At 35.8% G+C, this 16353-nt stretch overlaps 1 protein-coding gene across 19 annotated transcripts in view; it reads right to left on the bottom strand.

Annotated features, from left to right (window-relative positions):
* Positions 1-16353, bottom strand: part of LOC101441329 (sodium channel protein type 1 subunit alpha) — a 196871-nt gene that overhangs the window by 95235 nt on the left and 85283 nt on the right. For all 19 annotated transcript variants that reach the window (XM_071216321.1, XM_071216326.1, XM_071216317.1 and 16 more), the window contains one exon: positions 1406-1715. Coding sequence is in view for 7 of the 19 variants with exons in the window: in XM_058300704.1 (XP_058156687.1) it covers positions 1406-1683 (278 nt within the window). In the remaining 12 variants the exon portion in view is untranslated. The remainder of the gene's footprint in view (positions 1-1405; positions 1716-16353) is intronic.

Below are 16353 nucleotides of genomic sequence, written 5' to 3'. Positions count from 1 at the left end.
CTTTCCTTATAAAAATAAAACCTTAATAGTTTGCTTACCTTAATATGGATTTTGGCTTTTCGGATTTCACATCATATTAATTTCCAAAGAACCAACTTAATGAAAAAGTACATTAAATAACTTTTCTCATCATTTAAAAAGTTTGTTATGATATAGATAATTTCTTACCTATGATTTGAAAGTACAATGTTAAGCAATGTTAAAAATGAAATCAATGGAAAAGGATTCTTTATCTCTTCCTTTACAATAAAATGGACAAACTAGTTTTTTAAAAGGGAAAGTATGGTACAATTAACCTGGCTATATCCTGAAAAGTTAAAAAAAAATTCTGAACATAGTACTAGTCATCCTTTTGTGAGATTTATACCTCTGAAAAGGCAGCAATGAGAAGTGATTTACAAAATGAACTCAAATGTATCATTTTAAAATTGCCAAATTTATCCATTTGACAAGGACTAACTTCTTACAGAAATGGGCAAGGAACAAAGATAGTCCCTAAAAGTTTTTTGAGGTATTTTAAGGTGTATGTTCAAATGAAAAAAATAATTTGTGCCCTACCTTTCCACTCAGAGTTCACAAATGTATTCTGTGTAAAGTGAAAAAGGCAAAAAAAAAAAAAAAAAAAAAAAGTTGCAAATTAACTAAAGTCATCAATTTAATCTAAAAAAACAATAAAATAAACATTCATTAATTTTATCTTTTTTGCATGTTGTTCTTCTTGGTTTGGTGGAATCATGGTCATTATAGTGAAGGGTTGGGTATTTAATACAAGGTATTTATTTCAAGCATGATACAGTAAAATGCATTCATTCAAATATCAATTATTGATTCTTTAAACTACTACATTTTTGTTAGAATTCTTTCCAATATTAATACCTTTGTACCAAAATATTGAATTTTAAATTGTAGATTATAGAGGGACACTGTCTTTCAAGTGTATAAAAATAATTCAGCAAAATAATTGATTTTATTATTTGCAATATGATATAGAAATTGAAAGCCCTTGTGGCATCAAATTTTGTTCCATGAGAAATTAATACTAGCATTTCCTGAAGTCTTCATGACTTGTGATGATTTCAGGATTTCCAAGTGCAGAAAGCACATAAAAGTGTATAGTAAATCTAACTCCTGGGGAGATTTTTAAAAATTATTAAATTAGCCACTTACAATTTATATTTGTTTCTAAGGTATCTGTCATGGTGCATTCGGTGCAGTTCCATCTCTTATAGTGTAATCAATTTATTTCTCATGTATATCATAAAATTATATATGCAATTGTGTGTCCTTTCTTAAACAGAAGGATACTTAAGACTTTGCACTAATTCAGCTTGTGGTGGTGATAAAACAGTCCAAGGTATGCAGTAGGCAATTAGTAGCAAAATATGCCTGATTAGAAAACACTCACTTTTTTATTGATATAGTATGGATCCAGGTCCTCCAAGGGCTCTGACACCATCTCTGGAGGAATGTCTCCATAAATAAATGGAAGATTCTTTCCAGCTTCCAAGTCACTATTTGGCTTTGGACCATTTTCATCGTCATTCTTATCTGGTTTGGGATTCTTAGCCTTTTCTTCTGCAATGCGTCTTTCAATAGCTGCAAGAGATTCTCTGGTGAAGAAGTTGAAGCTGTCAGGTCCTGGTGGTACAAGCACTGTCTGCTCCATCTTGTCATCCTGCACATTTTAAGTACTATTTACTCTGCATATGAATGTGCTGGGGAAAAAAAAAAGAATACAAATATTTTAGGCAAAGGTTAGAGAAGGCAGATGTTGATATCTATAAACTCTTGCTGAACAATATGATATAGGATTTAAATTTTTGAATTCATCTTAAATTGAAATATAATTTATAAATATAAATTTTTAACAAATGTGTTTCCTACGTCAAGTATTATTAGGTATCTCATGTTTATCAATTCTTGTGATTTACTGATATAGGAATTTTGCCATGAGATAAGAAAGAGGTTCACATATAAAACCCAAGCCTTTTGGCCCAACAAATGGGTCCTGGTTCAGTTGATCAGAAGAGTTTAGTGCAGCCAGTCTTAAGAATCAATCAGATAGTCACAGCTGTACAGATAGTGTTTCATCTATTCTGAGATTTCAGGTGACCAGAACTGTGATCTCTTCACTGCCTTAGTCATGCTAAAGTCTGCTTACTTGAGCGCATAAAAAAAGACGTGGTCCCTGGTTGGACCAATGCCATTTAGGTGACAAGGCTGGAAAGAAATAGGTAGATGGGGGCGGGAAGGTGGGCAGAGAAAGTTGTAGATGCAGGAGATAGAAGGATTCTACTGTTTCAAGAAAAATGATCAGAAAGGAAACGGTGCCATATGCTCAGTAAGAGCTGGAGTGATTTTCTTCATGAAAGCATTAATGATATTCTTGCTTATCCTATAGTCCTATAGTAATAAACATATTATAAGGAACTGAGGCAAAACTCCACATCACAGTTATATCTGATTCCAGAGGTCAAATCCCTAATGTATTACTTTAAAGCATATTTAATATGATCTCACATTTCTCAGATATTACTAGTCCTGAAATTTCCCAAAATCTAAACCTTGAGTTTTATTTGGATATTGCATTAACACTTTTAGGTCAGCAAGCTATGACATAGTTAATTACAGCTTCATTGCATGTGAACCACAATAAAATCGCAGGCTTATCTACTATGTGTGGAATCCTGTAGGGGCCTCAAATTTCACTGAAGGAAATGCCCATTGCTGTGAGGTATGATCATATTTTTTAGAATGGGTAACCAGAAAGAAGGGGAGGATTGCTGTCTACATATGCACACTCAGTGTTTTAAGTGAACTAATGAGTTTATCAAAGGTTCTAAGAATCTAGCAGCAATTAGCTTAGGGCCTGGAAGAATAGGCTGCCTGCCTGTAAATCAATAGAAAGGGAATGAATGTTCTGCCTCAAAATTCTAATTCCCCTGTAAGTAAATTGGTCATTTACTTCCTTGGGAATAAAGTTTCAGGGTAACAAATTTGGTACACTCTCTTGTAAGGGAAGTATTTTGACTTAGACATGGTTTTTATTTTTAACTAATTAATTTTTTATGGAAAACAAATGTAAATATATAAATTTTAAAAATTTAAAAGAAAATACAATGTAAACTCTCCATTCTACCTTGTGCCATAGCACTCAATTCTTCTTCATAGCAGCAACCACATAAGCTGTCTCCATGTATTTTTCCAGGCATGTAATAGGTATATACTAACATGTGCTTGTATTTGCAATATTCTACTTAAAAACACATATGCAAAAAATATCTTATTATAGAAATAGTTCTGCACCTGCTCTTTTCATTTAAAATATATATCAGTATTCATATTTGGTTGTTATAGATTTGACTTATTTTTTTAAGTATACATATTTTTATAGACGTTGTGAACTTACAACACAATCATGCACATGTTCAGAATCCCCATACAACAACCCTTCACCCAATATCCACACCATTGTGGGACATTTCTCACAGATTATGAGATAATATCATCAGATTACTACTAACTAACATCTTTGGAATTGAAAGAATATTACAGTATTGCTGTTAACTACAGTCCATAGGTTACATTAGTTGCATTTTTCCCATGCTTTTCCACATTCCCACCACCCTGCAATAGTGACATACATCTGTTGCAGTTAACAGAAGGACCTTCTTGCATTTGTTTTATTAACCACAATTCTCATCAACCTCTGGGTTCATGGTGTTATTCAGTCCCTATACTCTAGCTTTCTTTCAATTGACATTTACATACCTAGACTACCATTTTCAGTCACAATCCCATTTATAAACCAGTAGTGTTAATTCTACTCACTAAGTTTTACCATCAACTCTATCCATCTCCAAACTTTTACAGTCAAGTTAGTTAAAACTTCTACACACATTAAGAATAAGTACTCCTTCACAGCCCTCCTCTTACCTTCTAATAATCTACCAGGTTTTAATTGCATGTGTTTATTATTTCTATTTAGTTCATATTAGTGAAACCACTGTAATATTTGTCCTTCTGTGTCTGGCTTATTTGAGTTAGCATAATGTCTTCGAGATTCATTCATGTTACTATATGTGTCCCAATTTCATTTCTTCCGACTGCAGATAATACTCCGTCATATGTATATACCACATTTTGATTATCTATTCATTGGTTGATGGACAGTTGTGTTATTTCCATCTTTTGGCAGTTGTGAACAACAGTGCTATGAACATCGGTGTGCAGAAGTCTGTTGGTGTCACAATTTTCAGTTCTGGATATATTCTTAGTAAAGGAATTGCTGGAACATATGGCAGTTCTATGTTTAAATTCCTGAGGAACCAACAAACTGTCTTCCAGAGGCTGCACCATTTTAAAATCCCACCAACAGAATAGGAGTGGTCCTATTTCTCCATATCCTCTCCAGCACTTTGTTTGTGTGTGTGTGTGTGTGTGTGTTTTTAATAAAGTCCATTCTATGTGATGGGTGATAATATCTCATTGTCATTTTGATTTGCATTTACTTAATAGCTAGTGATATGGAGCATTTTTTCATGTGCTTTTTGGCCATTTGTATATCCTCTTCAGAGGAACATCTATTTAAGTCTTTTGCCCATTTTTAAATTGGATTGCTTGCTCTTTTATTGTTGAGTTGTATGATCTTTTTATAAAAATGGAAATCAAATCCTTATCAGATATGTGATTTCCAAATATTTTCTCCCATTGAGTTGGCTGCCTTTTCAACTTCTTGCCAAATTCCTTTGAATCACAAAAGTGTTTAAGCTTGAGGAGGTCCCATTTATCCATGTTTTCTTTCATTGTTCATTATTTTGATATAAGGTTTAAGAATGCACCAAGTACCACCAAGCCTTGAAGATGTTTTCCTACATTTTCTTCTGGGAGCTTTATGGTTCTAGCTTTAATATTTAGGTCTTTGATCCACTTTGAGTTAATTTTTTATAAGGTATGAGATAGGGGTCCTCTTTCTTTCTTTTGGTCATGATATCTAGTTCATGCAGCCCGATTTGTTGAATAAACTGTTCTTACCCAGCTGTGTGGGTTTGACAGGGTCGTCAAAAATCACTTGACCATAGATGTGAGGGTCTGTTTCTGAACCATCAGTTCAGTTCCCTTGGTCTATGTGTCGTCTTTATACCAGTACCATGCTATTTTTACCACTGTAGCTAGGTAATATGATTTAAAGTCTGGAAGTGAAAGTCCTCCAACTTCTTTTTCCTTTTAGATGTTTCTGGCTATTCAGGGCCCCTTGCCCTTCCAAATAAATTAGATAATTTGGTTTTACATTTGTTAAAAAAAATACTGGAGGAACTTTAAGTCAGGATTACATTTAATCTGTATATCATTTTGGGTAAAACTGACATCTTAATGATATTTAGTATTTCACTCCATGAGCATGAAATATTCTTCCTATTATTTTTGTCTTTTTCAATCTTTTAGCAATACATTGTAGTTTTCTGAATACAATTGCTTTACATTCTTGATTAAGTTTATTCCTACACTGTAATTCCTTTAGTTGCTATTATAAATGGAATTTTTTTCCTGACTTCCTCCTCAGATTGCACATTACTAGTGCATAGAAACAATACTGAGTTTTGCACACTGATCTTGCATCCTGACACTCAACTGATTCTGTTTATTAGCTCTAGCACCATTGTTGTAGATTTTTTGGGACTTCCTAGGTATAAGATCATATCATCTGCAAATAGCAAAAGTTTTACTTCTTTTTTTTTGATTTTGATATTTTTTATTTCTTTATCTTGCCTGACTGCTTTAGCTAGAACTTCTAGCACTATATTGAACAGCACTGGTGATGGTGAACATCCTTGTCTGGGTTCCTGATCTCAACAGGAAGGCTTTTAGTCTTTCACCATTGAGTATAATGTTAGCTTTGGGTTTTTCATATATGGCGTTTGTTGAGAAAGTTTCCTTCAATTCCTCTCTTTTGTAGTATTTTTATCAAGAAAGGATGTTGTATTTTGTCAAATGTCTTTTCTGCATTAATCAATAGGAATATGTACTTTTTCTTCTTTGTTTTATTGAGTTGTGTATTCCACTGGTTGATTTCTTGTGTTGAACTATCCTTACATGCCTGGTAAAAAACCCTCTTGATCATGATGAATAATTCTTTTAATGTGTTGTTTGATTCAATTAGTAAGTATTTTGCTCAGGATTTTTACATCTGTTTTCATTAGGGCAATGGGTCTGTAATTTTATTTTCTCATAATATCTTTACCTGGCTTTGGTGTTAGGAGGATATTAGTTTCAATGAACCTGTTTGGTAGTGTTCCTTCTTGTTTGAATTTTTTTAAGAGCTTGAGTAAGATTGGTAGTAAATCTTCTTGAATGGTTAGTAAACTTACCTGTGACACTATCTGGTCCTGGGTTTTTCATTTTGGGGAGTTGTTTAGTGACTGTTTCAATATCATTACTCGTGATTGGTTTGTTGAGGTTTTCTATGTCTTCTATGTTCAGTGTAAGTTTTTCATACATTTCTAGGAATTTTTAAAGTTCACCTGCATTTGTCTAGTTTGTGGATGTACAGTTGCTCATAGTATCTTTTTATGATCTCTTTTATTTCTGTGTGCTCAGTGGTAACATCCCCATTTTCATATCTTATTTATTTGCACCTTCTCTTTTTTCTTTGTCAGTCTAGTTAAGGGTTTGCTGATTTTGCTAATCTTCTTGAAAAACCAAGGTTTGGTTTCATTAATTCTATTTTTGTTGATGTTGTTCTCAGTTTCATCTATTTCTGTTCTGATCTTTGTTAATTCATTCCTTTTACTTGCTTTGGGAATAGTTTGCTGTTATTTTTCTAGTCCCTCCAGCTGTATAGTTAGTTCATTGATTTTAGCTCTTTCTTCTTTTTTAATGTAAGCACTGAGGACTATAAATTTCCCTCAGCACTGCCTTTGCTGAATCCCATAGGTTCTGATATTTTGTGTTGTTTCATTTGTCTTGAGATATTTATTGATTTATCTCACTATTTCTTCCCTGATTCACTAATTATTTAAAAGTGTGTTGTTTAATCTTCATGTATTTGTGACTTTTCCCTTTTCCCACCTCTTGTTGATTTCCAAATTTATTTCATTATGATCAGAGAAAGTGCTTTGTATAATTTCAACCTTGTTGAATTTATTGACATCTGTTTTGTGACCCTACATATGGTCTATCCCGGAGAAAGATCCATGAGTACTTGAGAACAATATATATCCTGCGGTTTTGGGGTACAATGTTCTGTATATGTTTATCAGGTTTAGTCCATTTATTGTATTATTCAAGCTCTATGTTTCTTTATTGATCCTCTGCCTAGATGTTCTATCCAATGCTGAGAGTGGTGTATTGAAGTCTCTGACTATTACTGTATCTATTCCTCCTTAAGTTTTTCCAGTGTTTGCCTCATATAATTTGGGGCATCCAGATTAGGTGCATATACACTTATGATTGATATTTCTTCCTCATGAATTGCCCCTTTTATTAATATATAATGTCCTTCCATGTCCCTAATAACAGTTTCGCTTTTAAAGTCAATTTTGTCCTATAAAATTTAGCTACTCAAGCTTTTTTTAAGTTATTGTATACATGTAATATCTTTTTTCAGTCTTTCACTTTCAATCTATTGGCATCCTTGTGTTGAATGTGATTCTCTTGTAGACAGCATATAGATGGCTCATATTTTCTTATCCATTCTGCCAGTCTGTTTTTTCTGATTGGGGAGTTTAATCCATTAACAGTTAATGTTATTACTGTAAAGGCCGTTCTTATTTCACCCATTTTGACCCTTGGGTTTTATCTGTCATATTTTATTTCACTACTCTTTTTACTCTTTTAGTTACTTTTATAATCTTCACTTTTATTTATTTATTTTTTTTTTTATTTTTTATTTATTTTTTATTTTTTATTTTATTTTATTTTTTTGGTGGTGCAGGTCTAATTTATTGAGGAAGTGTAGTAGCTTTTATAGACCATGAGGCAACGTCCAAGCAGCTTACTGGCTATGCTAATTTAGTGAGGCTGATTGGTTCGTGCGCTCTAGTTGCTGGGGGGAAGGCAGATTTCCGAGGGACATGCCTGGGCATAACCGGGCATGTCTGCCACATGCCTCAGTGCCATCTTTTGGGTGGAACCCCAAAGGCCTTATAGTTAGAGAGGTTTTCCTACATCTAACAAGGTGTCAGCAGCTTGCCCACATGTGGGTTTTTCATATATACTCTTTATCATGTTCAGAAAGTTTCCTTCTATTCCAATCTTTTGCAATGTCTTTATCCAGAAAGGGTGCTGTATTCTGCATCTATAGATATAATCATGTGATTTTTTTTCCTTCAATCTGTTTATGTGGTGTATTACAGTAATTGATTTTCTTTTTTTTTATTTATTTATTTATTTTATTTTTTTATTTTTTTTATCTTCACTTTTAGACTCTCTTGCAAGTCTCATTTTTGAAAGGCAATTTTGCTCAATATAAACTCTTGGTTGGCAGTTTTTCTCTTGCAGTATCTTAAATATATCATACCACTACCTTACTGCTTCTATGGTTTCTAATGAGAAATTGGCATATAATCTTATTGGGTATCCCATATATGTTATGCATCACTTTTCCCTTGCTGCCCTCAGAATTCTTTTTGTCTCTGGCATTTCACATTCTGATTTGTATATATCTTGGAGTTAACCTATTCAGATTTATTCAGATGGGAGTATTTTGTGCTTCCTGGACATGGATATTTGTGTCATTCAATAAGGTTGGTAAATTTTCTACCACTATTTATTCAACTATGAATAAATTTATTCAACTGCCCCTTTTCCATTCTCTTCTCCTTCTGAGACACCCATGAAACACATATTTGCACATCTCTTGCATTCATGTAGTTCCCTGAGACCCCTGTTAAATTTCCTTCATTCTTTTCTTCCTTCATTCACTCTTCTGTTTGTTTGCTCCTGGAGGCCATGCTGTCAAGCTTACTGATCCTCTCTTCTGCCTCCTCAAATCTACTGCTATATGCCTCTAGTGTATTTTTTTAAAAGATTTATTTATTTATTGTTTGATTGATTTTTATTCCCCCCCCCCCCCCCCATTGTCTGCACTACCTTTCTGCTTGTCTTCTTTTTAGGAGGATCTGGGAACTGAACCCAGGGCCTCCCATGTGGGGCGAGTTTCCTAATTGCTTGACTCACCTCTGCTCCCTGTTTGTTGTGTCTCTCATTGTGCTTCCGTGCTGTGTCTTTTGGTTGCATCATCTTGTAGCTTCATCTTTTTGAATCAGTTCGCCATGCCAAGCCATCACATCAGTTCACTATCTTGCTCATCTTCTCCAGGAGACACTGGGAACCAAACCCAGGACCTCCCATGTGGAAGGCTGGAGTCCAGCTGCTTAAGCCACATCTACTTCTCCCTCCAGTTTATTTTTTTAATTAATTAATTAATTTATTTATTTTTCTTTCTTTGTCTGCTCTCTCTGTCCATTTGCTGTGTGTTCTTCTGTGACCACTTCTATCCTTATCAGTGGCACCGGTAATCTGTGTTTCTTTTTGTTGCGTCATCTTGTGTTGGCTCTCCATGTGTGCGGCACCATTCTTGGGTAGGCTGCACTTCCTTTTGTGCTGGGCGGCTCTCCTTAGGGGGCGTACTCCTTGTGCGTGGGGCTCCCTTACACAGGGGACACCCCTGCATGGCACGAACTCCTTGCACATATCAGCACTGCACATGGGTCAGCTCCACATGGGTTAAGGAGGCCTGGGGTTTGAACTGCAGACCTCCCATGTGGTAGGCAGATGCCCTATCCATTGGGCCAAGTCTGCTTCCCATCCAGTGTGTTTTCAATTTCATTGACTGTATCTTTCATTCCCGTAAGAGATGCCATTCCTCTATTCATGCTTTTAAATTCCTCTCTGTGCTCACCCAGTGTCTACCCAACATTCTTAATTTCTTAAGCCATCACATTGAATTTATTAAGGACATTTGTTTGACCATCTATGACTAGCCATCTAAACTCCTTTATGTCAACCGGAGGCTTATCTTATTATTCCAACTGGACCTTATCTTCCTGTTTCTTGTTATGGGTTGCAATCATTGTTGGTGTCTTGCCATCTGGCAAGATGTATTTATTCTGGGCACATTTTCTTTCTTTAGTTTAGGGGTTTCCTGCCTTTTCTTCCTTTGTTGTGTGGTAGGAGCCAATGACGTAGTTGGTACTGTAAGCTGTGGAGGTTGAAGCTGCCCAGGTTGCCACAGGAACTGATGAAACTTTTCCCACCTTTCTCATCTGCCAGGGGTAGGGACACAGCCACAGCCATGTGTAATAATCCAAGTCGTGCAGGACAAGAGGGTCTGTAGTTGCCCAGCGAGGCTGTTGAAGCTTCACATCCCTTCCTCCTCTGCCTGGGACAGGGATGAGGCTGCAGGTGTGAGCAACAATCTATGTCATGCGGGCCCAAAATGAACATGGTTGTCCAGGTAGACTGATGTAGCACTGATACCCCCTTTTCCCTGCCCGGGGAGGGAACAGACCCTTTGGAGTGCCCAACAATGTAATCCATGTGGGTCAAATGTGCTTGCATTTGCCCTGAGAGGCTGAGGGAATACTGTCCCTTTTGCCCTTTAGGGGGCACTCACATCAGTGTGTAGGTCAAAAGTGCCCGAGTTTGCTCAGAGAGGCTGAGGAAATGCCTGCCTCCTATACTATTGGGGGGTGGGCTGGATCCACAGGAGGCAAACAGTTCAATCTGTGCAGGCCAAAAGTGCCTGCAGTTGCCCAGAAAGGCTAACAGACCACCAGCCCCATCCTATCCTATTGTGGGCTGTGGGTGGATCCATAAGTACCCAACAGACTAGTCTGTGGAGGCTGGAAGTACCTGCCATTGCCCAGAAAGGCTGAGAAAACAGCTCCTTTGTTATCCTACTTGGGGGCAGGGATTGAGCTACCGGTGTCTGACTTTTCAGTCTCTGTGAGCCAAATGCATTTGCAATTATTCAGAGAGGCTGAAGAAACGCAGTCCCCTTCTTGTCCTATCAGGGTTGGGGATGAAGCCTCAGGTGCACAGTACTAAAGTTTGTGCCTTTGCCAGACAGGATGCAGAAACACAGGCCCCCTCCTCTCCTATGGGAGGGGAGGGGAGGATGGTGGTGGAGGTGGAATCTAAAATGCTCAACAAATCCGTTTATGTAGGCCAAAAGCACCTTCAGTTGCCCAGAGAGGCAGAGGAAACAGCTCCCCTCCTATCTACTGGGGGGCAGGGATGGAACTACAGGTGTCTGAGTATCCAGTCTGTGCAGACTGAAACCACCTGCAGTAGCCTAGAGAGGCTGAAGATACACCAGCCCCCTTCTATCTTTTGAGAAAGGCGGGGGTGATGATGGACTCAAAGGTGCTCAACAAACCAGTTTTTGCTGACCAAAAGTGTCTGCAGTTTCCCAGAGAAGCTGAGGAAACATAGGTCCCTTCCTATCCTATTGGGGTGCAGGGACAGAGCCCCAATGTCTGACTATTCAGTCGGTGCCTGCTGAAAGTGCCTGTCATTACTCAGGTAGGCTAGTATAAGTCCTGTCAGCTCCCTCCCTGCTACAGATGTGGTTGATACCCAGGCTAGGGCTGTAGTCCAGTATGGGTGGAAAGAAGCCAGTCCCTATCATCACTGTGCTTTTCAATCAGTCCTGCTTTGCCTCAGGCTGTGGGCAGAGCCAAAATGGTGGTTACTAGCCTCTGACCTACTTGGACAGACTCAAACTCTAATTGTTCTTAAGATTATACTTTAGCCAGCAGAATCTGCTGCTAATCAGTAGCTAAAGTTGGTAACCAATGCTTTCTTCCTCCCCCTTTCTGGAATATGGAGCTTCCAACTCCAGTCACAGAACAGCTCTTGAGACAGCTTCTGCCACCAATGGAGGATGGGCACTAGCCTCTGCAGCATGGAGTGCTCTACTCATGCAACTTCACTGCAGATGGGAAGAATCTTTCTTCCATTCTTTCAAGGATGTTGCTGGATGCTCTTCTGGTCTCCTGGGCCTCTCAAACAGGTGCTTTAGATAGTTCTGGGTGATTACTAACTACCCTGTAGGATGAGCTGGCTCCTGGAGCTCCTTACTCAGCCAACATCTTACCTCTCCCCCTGACTAATTCTTTTTAACAAATACCTGATTTTTCCATTTTTGTATGAACCATAATTTATTGAACCAATTTCCAGATCATGGGTATTCAGGTTATTTCTAATCTTTTGCTATTATACACAAACCTAAAATTAATATATTGTGCATGCATAATTTCACATATATGTGGGCATATCTAATTTCTAATAGTAGACTTGGCAGTGTCAAAGGCTGTTGAATCATTAATTTTGGCAGAAACTACAAAATTACCTTCTAAGGAAGATATGTCCATTTATTCTTCTGACAGCAATATATAAAAGTGCCTGTTTATTAACATCCTCACCAACAAAATATATTATGACATTTTCAAACTTTCCAATCTAATAGGGAAAAATGTCATATTATTACTTCTATTTGTATTCAATATTTCATTTCATCTTCTGTAACTGCTCATTTAAAGAACTGTCCATTTTTCATTTTACTTTCCTTTATAATTTGCACAAATTTTTTATGTATGATATTACCTTTGTGATTCTGCTATCTATTGTCTCTTTTTTCATTTCTTTTTTTTTTTCATTTTACGGTGTTTTTTTGCTGTAGAATTTTTTCTTATTTTAAGGTTTTTATGTATTTTTGACTCTTCTTTGTGTTCTGGATTTTGTGCCATGTTTAAGAAAGCTTCCACACCCTCAGAGGGGAAATACATGTTTCTCCCATATCCCATATTTTCTTCTAGCATTTTTATGGTTTAATTTTATAAATTTTAATTTTCAGTCTACTTGGGATTTGTTTTTTATAAGGAATGAGATAGAGGTCCTTTTTTTTTTATGGCTACTCTGTTGTTTCAACTCTGATTACTCTTTCTCACCAATGTACAATGCTGCCTTCATAATATACTAAAAACATAAATAAACATCTAAATTCATATGGACCCCCAAAGCAGGAATATTTAATAAAGTAATCCTAGAAGTTTTTTTTCATTAAAGTAAAAAAAAATAACACTATTATTTAAAAATTTTATGAAAGTACAAACAAATATACTTAGATATGAGAAATAATTATGTCACATTAGACTTCAATTAGAAAAATGAAGTAAAATTAAAACTATTAGCGCATTATATATACCAACATATTTTTTGAACATTATAATTACTCAACACTGTTTTTGAAGCCAACATCACCCAATTACCAAAGCTAGATAAATACCTAGAAAAATGAACAGAAATATCTGTAGAATTTCTACAGGCAATAAGAAAATTAAGGTGCCCAGTTTCAAAATTAACACACAAAAGATCAATAGATATTTTACCTGAGAGTACACTTTTGATAGAATGTACAAAGCATGGAACTGTATAACAAAGTGAACCATGTGGTGGAAGATGTACCATGGTTATCAGTACAAATATGAGAGTGTTTTCTCAGGAACCATAACAAATGTATGATACTAATACATAGTGTTAATAATAGGGGGTGTATGGAAAAAAGGTAACAAGCGTACACTATGGACCAGTTAGTCAGAACAGTCTGATCATGTTTTTTTATAATCTGTAACAAATGTTCCACAAAATTTAAAGTTTTGGTGGAGGGGTGGTGTATGGGAATTCTGCACATTATGCATGATTGTTTTGTAAGCACAAATTTTTTCTAATAATAACAAAAATATACAGTGGAATAAAATTACTTAAATACAAAGTAAAAATAAAAAAGCTTTGAATAAACTAAAAATAATATAAGTGGATAGAAAAGCATATCCTATTATTTCATAGGAATGCAATATCAGAAAGATAGCAAATCTTCCTAAGTTAACTAATAAGTTAAATGCAGCCACCACAAAAATAATGAGACATTTTTACAACTAGACAAACTGATTTGAAATTTCATATGAAAATACAAACAGGCAAACCACCCCCAGAAAATCTTTAAAAAGAATTTTAGTTTCAAATTCCTCTTAGATAAAAAAATATGTTTAAGAGAATATGTTCATAGTTACCACATGAAAGTTATTTTGTTTACTTTTATTGCTTTATGATTGTTTATGTAGTTTACACCATTTCCGTTTTTATGGAATTTATTGATATTTCCTTTTTGTCATAATAAAGGTAATTTTTAAAATAATTTCCCCAAGAACACTAAAAAGAGCTTTATTCTTTATTTTAAAACTATAGAGTTCAGTATAACTCAATTAAATTTGCCTTATTTCTCAGATGCATTTGTACATATTTTTGTTCTATCCAATCTGTAATAAATTGAGAGAAATAAATCGTTTTCTGTTATCAATATGTTTCTATTTATTCTTGTGACTCTTGTATTCTTTGTTGTATTAATTCTAATACTATGTTATAAGGAATGTGGAGATTGCTAATTATCAGATCTTTGAAGTTAATAAAACACTTTACTACCTTAAATAGCCCTTCTTTGTTTCACTTTAATTTCTTTTTTTGATGACATATAATACAATGACTCTTACTTTTTTCTTGTTTGCACTTATCTGGTAAGTCTTTGCCCATCCATTGGTTTTATCCTTTTTCATTCCACTGTTTTAATACTTTCTTTAATTTATATATTTTTATTTAGATTTTATATACAAGTATATTTAAAGTACCTGTGACTATAGTGGCCAATCACTTAATTTCAAAGAGAATTCTATGTCAGGGTCCATTACACATAAAGTTGTGTAGGTGGAATGGAAACAGTTGCTAAAGGATATCTTATTGTCCCAGAAATGTTTCACTTGAGAAAAATGCTCCAGGAAAATCTCTGTGATCACTGGTCATTAGTGAAACTGGAAAAGTAAACAACCAGGAAGATAGAAGACATGCATTTTATACTGACAAATATGATCATATATTTGTCATATATATATAATTATATATCATTATAAACTAGTTCAGAATACATTTATAGATGAGCTATACAATCCATATCATTATGACATCATATTGAGATTATGAAAAGTGCTTCTTAATCTCTAAGCGTATCTTTATTTCAATAATAATGTCTAAGTATATCTTATATTTAAATACCATATATATTCTTTATATTACATTAATTTTAATAATTAAAAATTGTATTACTTAGAGCTAATCCTATAAGGTTCCTTCTGAACTAGCTTTAAAAACTGTGAAATATAAGATCAAATACTGAAAAAAGTTTAAATTACACTGGAATCTGTATATAATCTCCTAACAAATAAAGAAAAAAATCAATAGTTTTCCACTTAAATTGGACAGGGAACTTCACCTCTTTGCTTAAAAATTTATCATTGAATAATTTTAATGGCCTTAATTTATGGAGCTATGCCTTATTAGATGGCAGTAGCTAGGACTAAAAGGTAACAGGAAGTGTATTTTACTGACATAAAATCTGAAAGAATAAAAAAATGTTGGGAATAGATAGTGAAGCAGGCAGTTGAAAAATGGAAGAAGAATGATTCTTTAGGAAACTAGCAAAATAAATTAAAAGTTGGAGCCAACTTCCTGGAAGATGGAGGATTAGAGAAGCAGAAGGCTCCCTTCTCTCCCAGAAAAATATCTAGAGGACAGGCAGAAACTGTCTGGAAAACTTTTCTAGGATTTGGACACCAGGGCAAGGCTAGACATTACCTAGATGAGAGATGAGTGAAGGAAAGGAGTCTCAGCTGGCTGGTAAAATCCCATGAGTAAAGCTGCAGCAATAGCTGCTGAGGACCATCCCCCCACCTTTGGAGCAATAAGCACTTGGTCCTCCAAATCCTGGCAAGCGGTTATGGACTAATTTTGCAGGGGTCCTCTTCCCCAAGAAAGGGGAGAGGGAGGGACACAGTCTTTGGCAAATTCGTATTTTGGCCAGCCAACTTGATCTGCTGCTTAGGAGGCTTAACACACTTTCAGGCTGTGTGGGGCCACAACTTTGTTTGCTCTGAGAACCAGCAGGGAGCTAAGGATAATTTGCTCTCTCAAACACCCTTTTTGTTGACTGGGGCTAGTTGCTGAGTCTCTAAGGGAGTGGGTGTGTGGCCAGTCATGGCAGGAGAGTAGCTTCTGAGAAAGTTTGTTAGTGATGCTTGGCCTACCAAGAGGACAATGCTTCTGCACTACCTGAACGGGTGGAATTACAGTGATTGCATTCTCCACTAGTATCTGGGGTCTGAGCTGAGAGGTCTGTGGAAGAGTGCCACCTGCTGGTAGACTCAGAAAGTGCATGCAGAGAAGGGAAACGGTAAAAAATAAATAAAAGAGGCAATCTGGTGCCTTTTTTGCCCCACTCTCCAATATCCTTGAAAACTGGCT

The sequence above is a fragment of the Dasypus novemcinctus genome, chromosome 7 (assembly GCF_030445035.2).
Source record: "Dasypus novemcinctus isolate mDasNov1 chromosome 7, mDasNov1.1.hap2, whole genome shotgun sequence".
Taxonomy (NCBI): domain Eukaryota; kingdom Metazoa; phylum Chordata; class Mammalia; order Cingulata; family Dasypodidae; genus Dasypus; species Dasypus novemcinctus.
This window is presented reverse-complemented; position numbering and strand designations above follow the sequence as displayed.